The sequence below is a fragment of the Bombyx mori genome, chromosome 12 (assembly GCF_030269925.1).
Source record: "Bombyx mori chromosome 12, ASM3026992v2".
NCBI classification, from domain to species: Eukaryota; Metazoa; Arthropoda; class Insecta; order Lepidoptera; family Bombycidae; genus Bombyx; species Bombyx mori.
This window is the reverse complement of record NC_085118.1, coordinates 1,271,059-1,286,851: the sequence shown is the minus strand read 5'-3', so window position 1 is coordinate 1,286,851 and position 15,793 is coordinate 1,271,059. Positions and strand designations below refer to the sequence as shown.

Genomic DNA, 15,793 nt, shown 5'->3' with positions numbered 1-15,793 from the left:
TTGGTACTCTTTCACACAAAAACAACACGGCACGTCCTTACGGATCCACCAGATCCATTAATCTCAGCACTAGACGCCTTTAGTTCTAACACTAGGAGCAGGTTCAGGGACCCTGGAAACCGTAATCGTCGAGCTCGGCAAAGAGTTTGACGTGCAACCTAACCCATATAGGTACATATCAGCCCGCTAAGTTTCTCTTCGGCTCTTCTCAGCGGATCGTCCGATCCGGTAGTAGATTCATTGGTGAAAACTTCACTGGTTTTTAACGTGTATGCATATGATACTACTATCATGATAAAGTACTTGATCCAGGCAAGAACAAAAAAATCATTCGCTATAGTAAAGACGACCTTGTACCTATTCTCTGGTTCACGATTTTACGTAGATACCAAGGATCTACAAATAGACTGGTTATGGACGAGAAAGATTGAAAAACAACTTTTTATCTCGGGAAAATATATGAATTTTAGTATTAATGAATTAGAAATGTATCGCAGGTAAAACCGCGGTGCACGTCTAGTAAGATTTGTAATAGTAACTCGTTTGCGTTATATGTATGATAATGTTTCCAAATTCCCGCTATAAATTAATTTAAAAAAAACTTTCCCTGGCTTTCCTGAGTTTAAGACATACGAGTAATTGAAATAGCTGTTACGTTTTAATACCCCGTATTTAATTCTCAATAAATGATTAGTGACGTTTCGAATACGTAATTTTCACCCATAGTAGACCCCTAATAGACTCACTCATAATTTTAACTTTCAGCAAGTTTCGTACAGTGTGTCAGATACTACATATTATTATCATATTAAATTAAACATGTGATTAATACTTATTAAAATATAAATATAAAATAAAATCATAACCTCGTTAAATATTTTTAAGCATTGTAAATAAAGTAACCTCTACTCTGTTATGTACTAATCACGTTTTACTGATTATCAGCTCCGGCAATGCATATGGCCGTTGAAAACGAAATAACATTGAAGACTCTGATCGTCGAAGACGGATCCAAGTATGGACGCTGCTACTGTTCGTGTGACCTGAATAGCAAGCCAGTCTTCATTAGCTTGGATGGAAGTGCTTTGAAACCTAGACGATGAATCCATAGATATACCTCCTAATTAAGTCATTCTTATCCATCTATAATCCATACTAGTTACATAAATAATACAGTAATACAAATAAAACTATTATCAATTCTATATTCACCCGTACCCTAATTTAAGTACTACTATTATAAAAGCTTGTAACTAAATGATAAGCGTACTTTTTACAATGCCAAGATGTGATGTGTATCGATATAACCTTTTTAAAGAAAGAAGATCCAATACGTCTTACGCTAGTCCTTGTGGTCTAATGGATAAGATGCCCGGTACAATCATACCAACCACTACGGCTATCCGTAGCTAGGAGCTAGGAACTAGGAGCTAGGGTATAGACCTTAGGTCAAATCCCGCATGCTAGCACCAATTTTCTTAGGAAATACTTTTCAGATCTTCACGTACAACTTGCACACATACATACTCACTCGCATTTAATACCAAAATATATATTTTTTAAATAATCACGAGGCTGCGCAAATTATTATTTGAAAAAAAAAAAAAAGTTTTTTCATTTGAAATTTGTCTCTATTCATTTAGTTTACAACTTATTTAACTTTAGGCGAGTCACGAAAATCCATATTCGGAAATCTGTTTTATTTGCCTCAGTAAATTATAAAACATTCAGTATACGATGAAGAAGGTGGTTATTAGAAATAATAAGTGTATTATGTATGGTTATTAGATACACAGATTATTTTAATAGTTGTGATTAGATAATTATAAACAATACTGGGGATAAAAAGATGCCACTGCCTCAGAAGTAATAGTGTTCTGTGCCACGGCCTCCGGTGTCTACAATTATGTGTCAGTGATTCGATTATTCTGTCACTCGAATTCGATCTATCGCTAAAATTAGTTTATATAGTTTAATTCTAGTTATTAGTGACATAGAGTATGTTGCTATTCCGACAGAATATTGATGGCAACATTAACAGTAACGTCAAAAAAGGAACTGGTTAATTAACTGGCATTCTAGTTGTTGCGTTTTAAGCGTTTTATTTTTTATAATCTTGAATAAATTTTGTTATCTAAGGAACTTCTGTTGGACAGTCATTGAATTAAAAAAAAAACCGCGTTCTTGATGAATGTGTAAACAAGTGATTGAAATTGGAGGCCGTAAATCATAGTGGGCCGGACGCTTGGCAATTGTCACGCCAATCTTGTGGAGTTCGTAATTAGCCCGGGACACCGTGGGGAATACCGAATTGCTGATCGATGGTGTGTCGGTTGCCGCGGTGACTGTGGGGACGCGTGTGCCTTTGGCCGGTGACTCATAACAGGACGTAGGGATGGACACTGACGATGGCGAGTCTTCAAGTAGCGGGCCTATGTCTAGCCTTAACAGCCTATTCTCATTTACCAGTCCCGCTGTCAAAAAACTACTTGGCTGGAAACAGGTAATCAAATTTTTTAATAATTATAAAACCTATATCTCACATTGAAGTTAGGACTATTGGTATTGATATGGTATTATTTTGACTAAGCATAAATGTCTAAAAAGCGACAACTTACTAACAGAAATGAATGTACTTCTCATATCTTCTGTTAGTACAATTACAATGTCTTTATTTCAATGAGACGAGAAACAGTATTTAAATTTAGCATTTAGTTTGTATTCGGTGTTTATAACTAAACTGGCAAACGATCGGCAAGGACAGAGATCAGTGGAAAGGACTGGAGGAGGCCTTCACCGGAGGAGGGGTCCATATCCAATAACAAAAATTAACTCGTACTAACATTTAGACAAAAAGCATTAATAACTAACTAAACACTAACAAATAAATACCACATTTCAAATGAAAGTTAAGGATAAGGAAATAGGCTTTTTTTTTGTTTTTATTTTTATTTTTTATTATTTTTTTATTTTATTACCTAAACAGATGAGATGTTTTGTCAACTTCACTATAAAACATATGCCTAAGGGTTTGACTAATGCTTATTAGTGCCTACCATCGACCTAATGATCTGATTAGCATCTCTGTAGGTATTTTTGTGATATCAACCCAATGGCAATAGGGGACCTTCGATTAGCAAGTGTGATGAGGATTCTTAGTAGTGATAGAGTAACTAAGTAGGGATTGTGTGTATGTAACATATCAGTACTGCAATATTCTCTTTGCTTCCTTCTGTTTGAGATATCCACTAAAATATTAAGTATTTGTTGTATTAAAATCCATTTCGTCAAGGATTTCAATTATTATCTATAAGCTATAGTCTGACGGGTCAGATAAAATTGTGGGAAACAAATGTATTAATAAAGTAACTAAAAGTGAATAGACATTACTATTAGTATATGTAAATTGATATACTAATGACAGTTAAATGAGGTGTAAGCTAGACTGACTGCATACCTCCAGAATCTTCTGAAATCTTATTGATGAAGAGGTGCCAAAAAGTAAAGATAGGATATTTTTTCAAATGTAAATAGCATAGAACATCAGATTCAATATCATACTCAACATGTGTCTACAAACCTCATTCACAATAATGCATTAATTTATTAAGGAAAAATAAAGGTAAATATTATAAATTTGGATAATGAGGTCGAGTATTTTAAATATATTGTTCCATGTCTTTCAGTTGTAAAACAGTAATGCATTTTACTTTCAAAGTTGTGAAAACCTTTATACAATAATAAGAAAAAAGAATCTGTTAGTGCCTATCAGCAAAGTTAGAAGTGTCAAAATTAATTCTGCAATCTACAATTTCTGTACTGTAAATAACTGGGTCATTTTCACAGGCATTCTTAAAATAAGCAAGATTAAATCTTTATGTTTCATTCCCAATATGTGCCACGTTTTTCCATGTACTTCTCATGAGCACCAGTCTAGTGCTATGAATCAATAAATGATAGGAATGAATATCACATTTCTACAGCAATAGCCTGAAGTTCGAATAAACAACTGAATTTTACTGAATACTGGCTATTGTTGCTTTCAAAGACAAATAAGCATGCAACTGATGTTGAGTGGTTACCATTAATGATAGACATGCGTAACGTCACATACAGCTTAAGAAAGATTGAGGACTCCTGATATTTTCTGTTTACTGGGTGCAACTATGCTTGCTGTGTACTTGCTTGAACATAAAATTGATCGTAATATAGTAGGATCATTGATATCACACTAAAAAAATTCTTTTTTAACAATGATTCACAAAAAAATATATAATACTAAGAAAAACAATGAATCATAAGAAACGTTATGAGATAATGATATATCTAACAATAACTTAGGTTATTGTCAATATAAAAAATTAAGTAGCAGTACAATTTCAATAAAAATATTCTATTGTCTAATTGGTGAGATGTAGTCTAATGGAACTTATTTTTTTATTTAAATGACGAACAAAGTCTATATTAGTGGTTGCCATTGTGTCCCCAAATGATAGAAGAATTGATAATGTTTTAGTAGTTTTAAAAAAGCTGTCTGCGAATCAGAAATAAGTGGGATGGTCATGCATACCCTTTATGGGCTATGATATACCCTAATATACATCAAATTACTTACTAACCTGATTGACAACTGCAGTACACCAGTGTGATCTTCTCAAAACACTGGAGCTCATTTTCCAGTGAATCCCTTGGTTGCCTTTTATAACACACTAGCGACCCGCCCTCGCTTCACTTCGGAAACATTAAAACACATATGAAACCAAAAAAAAAAAAAAAAAGTAGCCTATGTTCATCAGGGACAATGTCGGCTTCTAATGGAAAAAGAATTTTTCAAATCGGTCCAGTAGTTTCGGAGCCTATTCGAAACAAACAAACAAAAAAATCTTTCCTCTTTATAATATTAGTATAGATAGGATGGGATATCAAGCATGCTTATGGTACCGACCATTGGTCTATTTTGACTGGATATTAGTCTTATCTAGTATGTATGTTATGTTCTATCAAAGTGAGGATCAACTTGGAATTTAACTGAGTGATATAGACAATCGATAAAATGTTTGTAGCAATAGTTAACATTGAATAGAAAATATTTGAGAAATTCCTGAATCAGACTAATGACATTTTCAAGATAAGTTTGTATGTATAGTTATAGTATATACACAAGTGCCATACAATAACATTCTGTCTGTTAATGTTCTGGGCAATTTTCGTAGCTCAATTTTAATTTTTCCCAGTTTTGATCCCTCTAAAGGTTGCAATTATCTTCTTACAGTATACAAGTAACAAGAATAAAGTAGCAGTAATTATGATAATAAATATATACAAAACAGACGACTGACACAAATAATCTCCACATTTGGTGCACTGGAGAGAGATCTGGTTGTGGGAGAGAGGTTTGGTGGTAGGACCTCTTGTGAGTCCGCGCGGGTGTGTACCACCACCCTGCCTATTTCTGCCGTGAAGCAGTAATGCGTTTCGGTTTGAAGGGTGGGGCAGCCGTTGTAACTATACTTGAGACCTTAGAACTTGTATCTCAAGGTGGGTGGCGCATTTACGTTGTGGATGTCTATGGGCTCCAGTAACCACTTAACACCAGGTGCGCTGTGAGTTCGTCCACCCATCTAAGCAATAAAAAAAAAAAAAAAAAAGATCTAATCAATGTATACATTATTGTACATTTCACAGCTATGTTGTATATAAAATAACTAAATACAAACTCTATGTAGCAAAAAAAAATTCTATTATTTGATTCACAGGGCGATGAAGAAGAAAAATGGGCTGAGAAAGCAGTAGATAGTTTAGTCAAAAAGCTCAAGAAGCGGAAAGGTGCTGTCGAGGAGTTGGAGAGGGCTCTCTCGTGTCCTGGGACACCATCGAAGTGTGTCACAATACCCCGTTCATTAGATGGAAGATTACAGGTATTATCGCCATTCTGTACTTCAACCTAACAAGAGGTGGTAGGGTGTCTTGTGACCCGCACCGGTAGATACCACCCAGCCTATCTCTGCCGTGAAGCAGTAATCTGTTTGGGCTTGAAGGGTGGGGCAGCCGATGTACTGTAAAAAGCGAGACCTTAGAACTCAAGTCTCAAGATATTTGGCAGTATTTACGTTATTGATGTCTGTGAGCTCTGGTTACCACTAATACCACGATAATTGAACCGTTAGCTCATTCACCTAAAAGCAGTAAAAAAATATTAAAATCATTTGATTGTCCAGCTATAGTTTCTCTATTATGAAATACCTGTTTTTAATCTAAGCACCTTCCAATGTGAGGTATGTACAGAAGTATTCAAAGTGTGTACAAAGTATGCAATTAAGAGTGATTGTGTTGTTTGAGTTCCTACTCTTTACCAGTGTAAAGAGTAGAAAAATATTCCACTCGTTGATGCCATTATGAAACAGAATTAAATACTTAATACTTCGATAAAATACCAGTGATTTATGTAATTAAGATGATTTTATTATTTGGACTTATATTAATCTATTTATATCACTAAATATTTGAATGTTATTATCACCAAAATTCAAGACGGGTGATTAACTGCAATGTTTGTATTCCAGTCATTCTTGTGAGTCATAAGACATATTAATTATAATTATCGTTATGATTGGCATGATATGGTAAAGTATTTGAACCATCGGAAGTGATATAATAACAGCAAAAAAAAAACTGGGAGATTAAACTCAAAAAGTAGTTATAATTATTCAATATAATTGACCAAATTACCTGCCAAGAGTAACCAATATTAAAGTTATCAATTAAATTTATGTTCAATTTGCTGTAAAAATGTTATTTGTTTTAAATTTATGCATATTAACATAGGTTTTGGGGGTGGTAATTTATTTATAAAACAAAAATGTAGCAAACAACATTCAAATTTCAAAACAAATTTTAAAAGCATCACCCCTTATTTTTCAGGTTTCTCATCGCAAAGGCTTGCCGCACGTGATATACTGTCGAGTTTGGAGATGGCCGGACCTTCAGAGCCACCATGAACTCAAACCTCTAGAGATTTGCCAGTTTCCATTTAGCGCCAAACAAAAAGAAGTTTGCATAAATCCCTATCACTATAAGCGTGTCGAGAGCCCCGTACTCCCACCTGTCTTAGTGCCACGGCATTCAGAGTTCGCTCCCGGCCATTCTCTATTGCCATTCCAAAGAACCGCCGAACCTTCTATGCCCCACAATGTCTCTTACTCTGGTTCAGGTTTTCCGCCTTCAGCCAGCTCTGAATTACCAGACACCCCGCCTCCAGCGTACTCGCCGCCTTCTGAAGACTCTGAACCTCCTGGCGAGGTGGCCCCAGTTTCCTATCAAGAGCCCCTATATTGGGCTTCAGTCGCATACTACGAACTAAACTGTAGGGTGGGTGAAGTGTTCCACTGTAACTCCCATTCTGTTGTCGTCGACGGCTTTACTGATCCTTCGAACAACAGCGATAGGTTCTGCCTTGGGCAACTCAGTAACGTTAATAGAAACTCCACTATAGAAAACACAAGGCGTCACATAGGGAAGGGAGTGCATTTGTATTACGTAGGGGGGGAAGTGTACGCGGAATGTCTGTCTGACGCTGCGATATTCGTGCAGAGCCGTAACTGCAATCACCATCACGGCTTCCATCCGTCGACCGTGTGCAAGATCCCGCCCGGCTGCTCGCTGAAGATCTTCAATAACCGGGAGTTCGCGCAGCTGCTGTCCCAGAGCGTGAACCACGGCTTCGAGGCGGTTTACGAGCTGACCAAGATGTGCACTATCCGGATGTCGTTCGTGAAGGGCTGGGGGGCGGAGTACCACCGGCAGGACGTGACGTCGACGCCGTGCTGGATCGAGATCCACCTGCACGGGCCCCTGCAGTGGCTCGACAAGGTGCTGACGCAGATGGGCTCCCCGCACAACGCCATATCCTCCGTCTCCTAGCCTCCCCACCCACCGTGATCCTGAATAGATACTAAAATCTCATTTTGATTTTTTTTTTAATTTGCATTTGATTATTTTAAGTTTTAACGGTTTCTTTGATACGATCGTGACTTTGATAAACTTACGTTGGTATTTTATTATTATTATTATTATTTTAATATGTTATTATTTTTACAAAATTTAGATGAGTTTTGATTAATTCGTTTTTTTTTTTTTTATATAACTTGTATTTTATTATTATGTTTGCTGTTGTATCGAAGCCAAAATGGCGTCTAATGCAGCTCAAATTAAGTGTCCAACTTTTTAAAGAGGTAAGGTAGTGTGATCGTTTGTTACGATTACAATAAAGACATAATTAAGGATTTAATTATACTCGTGAAAGTTATGACAAGGTAGAAAAGATATTATTTTGTATATACATATATATATTATGTATAACAAGTGCTTTTGTGGGAATTTTGCATAGGGATGTAGTATAAAAGTAATAATTAAAAACTCACTCTCTTATAGTCTATTCTTTTTATATATTTAATCTTTGCATGTGTATTTTTGTCATAAGAATAGAGTATAAAACTGAAACTTTATATCGGAATAGCAATTTGCTGGTTGAATTCAATAGTTGCACTAATAAATACTAAGGTTTTGCGAACCTGCGATTGACTGCGGACGATGCTCATTTGTATGAAATAGTTTGTGAACGATCGCGGGCGATGTTTTCACTTTCATTAAGTTTCATACAAACCAGTTGGTTGATCTCTGCAGCGGCGGCTAAGCAACAATGCCGCTAGTTTTGAAAGTTTACCTTAAAAGACATAAATGGAACGTTTATTTTGAAAGTGGTGTAAGTCCATTTTCTTTTGTTTCGAGAAAATTAAAGGTTACTATATTTGTTGATTTAAAAATACAGGCAAATCATATGAGGTCTGGCTATGCCACCTACCTCTGTCAATTGGACTTACATCACTTTCATAATCGATGATTATGCAATTTTATTTACCGACCGATTTTAAGTTGTACAAAACATGGGATTTTTTTGAGAAATTAAACACGGTCTAGTTATTTAAAAAAAATTACATTAAATTAAGCATGAATTACGTGATAGCTCATTTTTCTCAAAAATTGGCCTTTTTTTTATTTTATTGCTTAGATGGATGGACGAGCTCACAGCCCACCTGATGTTAAGTGGTTACTGGAGCCCATAGACATCTATAACGTAAATGCGCCAACCACCTCGAGATATAAGTTCTAAGGTCTCTCAGTATAGTTACAACGGCTACCCCGCCCTTACTTAGTGACTTACACCACTTTCAAAATAAACGGTCCAAATTTGAAGTCTAATATCAAAACTGTAGCTGGAAAACATAGCCGGTGTGCACTAATCGCTAATTGCTCAAACTATCTTTTTTTTTAACATGTGCCATTATTTGAGAACGTCGGCGAAATGTCGTGTTTTGTTTTATATATACATATTATATTTTTTATTTGAAAATAATTGACCTGCAAATTCCCACAGATAACGTGCGTAGTTAAGTAATGATATTAAATAGTTATTATTATAGAGAGGAACGTTTATGATAGTTATAAGAATAAATATAGGTTTTTAATTTAGTTCTGGAAGCGTAGCATTAATAATTTTTTTACTAACATTTGGTTTTGAGGTTATTAATTACATGTATATCCATTTGCATGAAAAAAAATAAGAAAAAAATAGACACAGAGTTAGTGACGTCCAGTTCGGGATAGTCTGTGGTGGAATGGCGTCATAAACTCATTTCCTAATGAACGTTCGACGCAAGCGCACGTCGCTGAGCAGCTGAGACGTGGAAATTAATAACGCAATAACATTAATACGCTAAATAAATTTAAAAGAGCCCTAGAACTCATGAGGTTAATGATAATTTATGAGAAATGAACGAATTTTACCAAATAACATTAAAATTAATTGTCTAATGTATTTTATTCAAAAATGTTTAACTAAAAAGTTGTACTGAAATTTTTTTTGGGAATTTTCTCTTATTATTTGCCGATTTAACACCACATAATTGAAAATGAATAATTTATTCGTTGTCTGGAAAACGAAGTGCCATCAAAAAACATATTGATATTTAGTTTTTTTTTTTGTTTGAAGGGACACACGGCATTATGAAACAAATGGGTTTTGTTGATATCGAAACAAAGTAATATCGATACGTCTCTATATAGACGTTAAAGTAAGACACTTAGATACGTCTCTGTATACAGTTTTCGTATTTTCGGATCTCGTTGGCTGAAATCGATGATAAAACATGTAAAAATAACCAAAGGTTTGCGTGCACGTTACATTAAATTTGATATACAGGGTGTCCCGAAAAGAATGGATAATCCTGAAACACCTCATAGTAGAGCTATTGGGGACACCAAAAAAATAATAATAAAACGATTAAACCGTAAAAGTTAGGTATTATAAAATATATACAGGTGTCTGTCACCTCGATTTAATTTTTTGGTTAAATGGTTAACAAAGCCCATAGATATATGTGAATGATACTAGGTTGATACTGTCAGACTTGTGATTTAAGTCTGTATAGTACCTATATAACGGGAGGCCCGTACTTCGAAGTGGTAATAGGCAAGGTGGAGGTACCTGCTAGTGTAACTCACTAGAACCACCGGACCTAGCCCAACCACCGGAAAACGAATATTCTTCACACCTAATTAAAACAAATATATCTATCTACCTTAAATCGCGGACATCGCGCAAGAATATATCGAGACGTGAAAGGATATTTGGTTCAAGCAACATTTTTGCAAGTTTACCGGAGAGCCATTTAAGTTCAAAATTTTAGAAAAAATATCATAACAAAAAAAACTTCAACTATTCGAGTGGAGTTTTCTTTTTTGTTTTTTATTGCCTTTGTAAGCAGACGAACACGGCCCACCTGATAGTAAGTGGTTACCGTCGCTTCAGCAATACCAGGGGCAAAGCCAATCCGCTGCCTACCGCTTAATACTCTCCACAAGCCTCAAATCAAATCAAATCAGATACTCATAGCAAATAAAACCCACCTTTAATTACAATAAATAATCACTACAGAGTATAAAACAAAGTCGCTTTCTCTGTCCCTATGTATGCTTAAATCTTTAAAACTACGCAACGGATTTTGATGCGTTTTTTTTTTAATAGATAGAGTGATTGAAGAGGAAGGTTTATATGTATATTAGCATTCATTAAATAGTGGAGAAATCAATAATAAATTACAGTTTCCGAAGCGAAGCGAGGGCGGGCGGGTCGCTAATGTTATTATATAAATGATAAATGTCGCTTAAACCAAATAAGTCTTTCATCCCTCGATATGTGAATTTGCGAATAATTCCCGTTTTTATTGTCTCACTAGCTGACCCGGCATACTTCGTAGTGCCTCAATCGATAAATAAAAGACCTAAACTTTTGTATAAAATAAACATAAAAACAAACAAAAGGAATCCGTCCGACGGTGGGACATCAAAGGAAAAACAAAATTGTTATTTTTATTTAATTCCGAGCATTTTCATATTTATCTACCTTTTAAACCTTCTCTGGACTTCCACAAGTAATTCAAGACCAAAATTAGCCAAATCGGTCCAGCCGTTCTCGAGTTTTAGCGAGACTAACGAACAGCAATTCATTTTTATATAAAATATATAGAAGGTAGAAGATTTGCTTCGTTGATTTTTTTCTAAAGCTGTAGGTATAATGCTTTCAAAGTTTATACTGTCTGACTTGTTTCGTCGATTTTTCTAAGCTGTATAACGCTTATCGATATCAAATAATACGCTTTTATGAAACCAAAATTCGTATCGCGACAAAATGCAAATACTATAATTTTTTTTTTTTTTGTTGATAAAATGATCTCAGAATGTTAAAATATAAGATTCTATTAAAAAAAAAATATTAGTTCCTCGGAAGAAATTCGTTACGTTTTGATGCATTATTAATGATGTTTGTAATGAGTGCGAAATGTGTTAGTTTTTTTTTTTTTTAAATAAATAAAATAATATTGCCATTGAGGATGCGGGGGAAACCAGAGTGCTGCAAACGAGATTTGATATGTTATTTAATGCACAATATCATAAGTCCACATTTGAATGTGCTATGAGAATCAAATTAGATCATTTCAGAAAATTAGGATTTTATAAGCTTTCTGATTTCGTGCCTGACAGAGAACGCACTACTTTAGAATATGGCGCCAGTATTTATCATGTGCCATATGTATATGCTACTAACTCTTACACGCGGTTTTGCGCGCGCAATGTCGAACACGGTATCCCTCTAGAACTATCTTATAGATTAAAAGTTATGTCCTTTTCTGTATCCTTGAAAACTTGTATGAAAAACTTCATTATATTTGGTTAGTTGAGATGTGAACGCGCAACAAACAAATCGACTCACTATTACATAATTTGTAATATCCTACTATTAATATAAACGCGAAAGTTTGTAAGAATGTATGGATGTGTGTTTGTTACGGTTTCACGCAAAAACTACTGAATGAATTTTAATGAAACTTTAGAATAATATAGCTTACACATCAGAATAACACATAGGCTATAATTTATAAAGATATATTGTGAATTACTCAAAATATAACGGTAAGTGTCAAGTAAATCTGCCATCTTATTTTCATAAATAATAATAAATTACAGTCCCCTAAGCGAAGCGAGGGCGGGTCGCTAGTTATGCATATACCTGCTAGCATTTGTTCTCGATCCCTACTATCAATTTAAGCGCTTTTATTGGCCATTTAATTTATTTTACTATCCAACTGTTTTAGTGATAATTTGTTTTTAAAAAACACGTTTATCGGGTACCCAATTGAAAGAACGCCGACGACTCCTCAGTTAGGACACAGAACAGACTCATTTCGAGGGGTGAAAGGCACAATATGTATGCGACATTTTGTAATTAAAGATGCGTTTTATTTTTGGTATTAGCATCAACATTTCGTTTGTTTTTAATTAAACTTCAATTAAATTTACTCCATTGAAATAACTGAAGAAGTTGTGATTTTTTTTCCAACTTTTAAACTTTAAATCGCCCTCCTCTAAAATTGCAAAAATGTCGCTTAAACCGAATAGCCTTTCACCACTCGATTTGTTTATTCTTTCGTCGGCTTCATGTCTTGACCACGTATCTTTGTACTTGAAGTACATTATATTTGATTTTGAACATGGATTGTCATTTATGGATATAGGGCTGTGTGCTTAGTGCGAGTTTTTTAACGTTCTCGATGGCGTAAAAGTAAACTCTTTGTATGGAGTTGGAACAGCGCCATCTAGCGACAAACGCAGGCAAACGTTCCAACTCCATACAAAAATTTGAATTAACTTACGTTAAAAACTCGCATTAAGCACACAGAACGCATCGCTGCTTTGCGACAGAAATAACTAAAACTACCTAACCTTATTTAGAGTGTTTTTTTTTTTATGTTTTATTGCTTAGCGCTCCTAACGGCAAACGTAGGAACGCTGTAAAAAACTCTCACTAAGCACACAGAGTTCTCGATAGCCTTAACCCAATTTAAAAAGTTAACCCAATTTTGTATGCTGTTGGAATAGCGCCCCTAGCGGCAAACATACGCAAACTATCCCACTCCATACAAATATGAGCTAACTTTTACGCTATCGAGAACGTTAAAAAACTCACTAAGTACCCTGTATTCGGGCGATGGTCTAACGAAGTCGATCGTGACAACGCTAAAGCCGCTGTCAACCCACCGCGTTTGACGAAGAATGGCCCCTTTAGTACGTGTACATTTTTCAAAACTACTATGAGAATTTCTTTTCGATCCTAAGAAAAATGTTGTGTATTTAAAGTTTTCTGGGTCTTTCTCTCGGTCTTGGATTTCGGCGGTGTAGATTAACCTCTCCGAATGGTCAGCTTGAAATAGAGGTACCCGCAAAAAACCGCAAAGGAAATCTATAAATATAATAATATAATAATAAAATAAAATAATAATTGTAATCTATAAATAAATTCGATATCGTAAACGGAAGGAACACTCTGGTCCCCAAATTTGAAATATCGCCTTTTCGCATTAAAAGTACAATTTCAAAAAAATATTCGAAATTGAGTTAATATGCGTGTAAACATTTGGTATCACCAGTATTTTTCTCGTAAATACTGTCAAAAGAGCGTAGTTTAGTTTTTGTTTTTTTTTTTAGTTTCTATTTTTTGACTAATATTGACAAAATTAATACATACATCATTTTATCTTACTTTAAAAGACAGATAATGTAACTGGTAAAAAATAAAAAATAAATGTTACAAAGATGATTAATATTAAAAATGTTAAACCTTTAAAACACTCTCCTGTAAAATTAGTAAGTTTTGAGATTATACAGTTTTAATGCGAGAAGACGATAAATCGCTGGGCATATGAGCTTTTGAGGATAATTACAGTCAAAGCAAATCGACTCGTATGTGTTTTGTATAAGACAGCTATTGGATTTACAAGCTGTCTGGATTGTATATGATATTAGGGATTGTCTTTTAATACCTATTTAGGAAGGAAAAAAAATACAGTTTAGTATTTTTCGTATGTTTCTAAAGTGCACACATTTACAAGCAGATTTAAAAAAAAAAATCGTATGCAATAATATTCTTGGATACTCGTCGTATCTAAGATTTAAAAAACAAATACATTAAAAACAAAAACTATATTTACGTTCATTGTGAAAAATATAATTCGATTTATTCTTATAAATAAATACATTTTTACTGCGAAATATAATGCATATTACACTTGATAATTTTGCAATCGCGAAAGATGTTTCATTAATGTATTAAGTCTTATCAGAATATAATATATAATATTTTTGAAAAAGCGTCTGTTTAATGCAGTTCACTTTCATGATATTACTTTTCAAAAATACAATTACATTAAAGACGATTTCAACCAAAAACGCAAAAAATATATATTTTTTTATATTATGTAAGGCTCTTGAGTATATAAACAAAAATAGCTAGTTTTCGTTCAAAAAGTTAACGACAAAATTGTGGTCAAGAACATTAAACAAAAATCATTTAAACTTCAATGATATTTTTTTAATCGTGAATAATTGAATATGCAATTTCGAAAAGGGCACATCTCTGACAATGTAAAATGTTCAGGAAATGAAAAAAACCTGATCATTTCCTAAAGCAGTGTAATATTTAAAATATTAACATTTGAGATATATTTTAGTGTTAATTAGCAATTGAAAATTACTGGAATTATTATAGAATGGGTGTAGGTAAGCCTCAAAACTACATGTATATGAAAAAACGTATTTGACAAAATATGCGACATGTGCCCTTTTCGAAATTGCATATTCAATTGATATCGATATTTGACTTCATTTAGACATTTAGACGTGAATACGCAATCGCAATATAACGTTTTAGTTCAAAATTCTAATGTTGCCATTAATTGAAACATCCAAAAAATAATGACAACTGAAATAGCGTGCTATATTTTTTAATCCTGTGCCTTTTCTCTTTGAAAGTATTAATCGAGTCATCGACAACGGCCTTATTGTTTTTAAGATTTTATAAAATAAATAAATAAATAAAAACTTAATAAATTTTATTGCATTTCTAATAAAATTAAATTTCCTTTCATAATTTATGATACGTCTATATAAATGAAAATGTAAATACTAGTGATTTTGAGTATTTTGATTATAATTAAAACAAATACATATGCCTTAATGTTTGTGAATGCCCATAAATGTATATTGATTAGAAGAATTATGAATGTATATTTACAAAATTACGTACGTAATGAAGGGAATGTCGAAATTTTTACGTAACTTTCTAAAGATGAAACGGAATGTAACAAAATTTTGTAAAAAAATATATATGTAAGTAAGAAAA

At 34.0% G+C, this 15,793-nt stretch overlaps 2 protein-coding genes across 2 annotated transcripts in view; both read left to right on the top strand.

The window, feature by feature from the left end:
- The window catches only part of LOC119629229 (pneumococcal serine-rich repeat protein-like), an 18,352-nt gene extending 17,162 nt beyond the window's left edge, over positions 1 to 1,190 (top strand). The window contains exon 4 of the mRNA XM_038014389.2: positions 946 to 1,190. Coding sequence (XP_037870317.2) covers positions 946 to 1,103 — 158 coding nt within the window. The 3' untranslated portion in view covers positions 1,104 to 1,190. The remainder of the gene's footprint in view (positions 1 to 945) is intronic.
- On the top strand, positions 1,159 to 15,793 carry LOC101742798 (protein mothers against dpp). The gene is made up of 3 exons (XM_004929350.5): positions 1,159 to 2,503; positions 5,757 to 5,918; positions 6,922 to 15,793. Exons 1-3 carry the CDS (start codon positions 2,396 to 2,398, stop codon positions 7,918 to 7,920), a joined length of 1,269 nt encoding a protein of 422 aa, XP_004929407.1. The 5' UTR covers positions 1,159 to 2,395; the 3' UTR covers positions 7,921 to 15,793.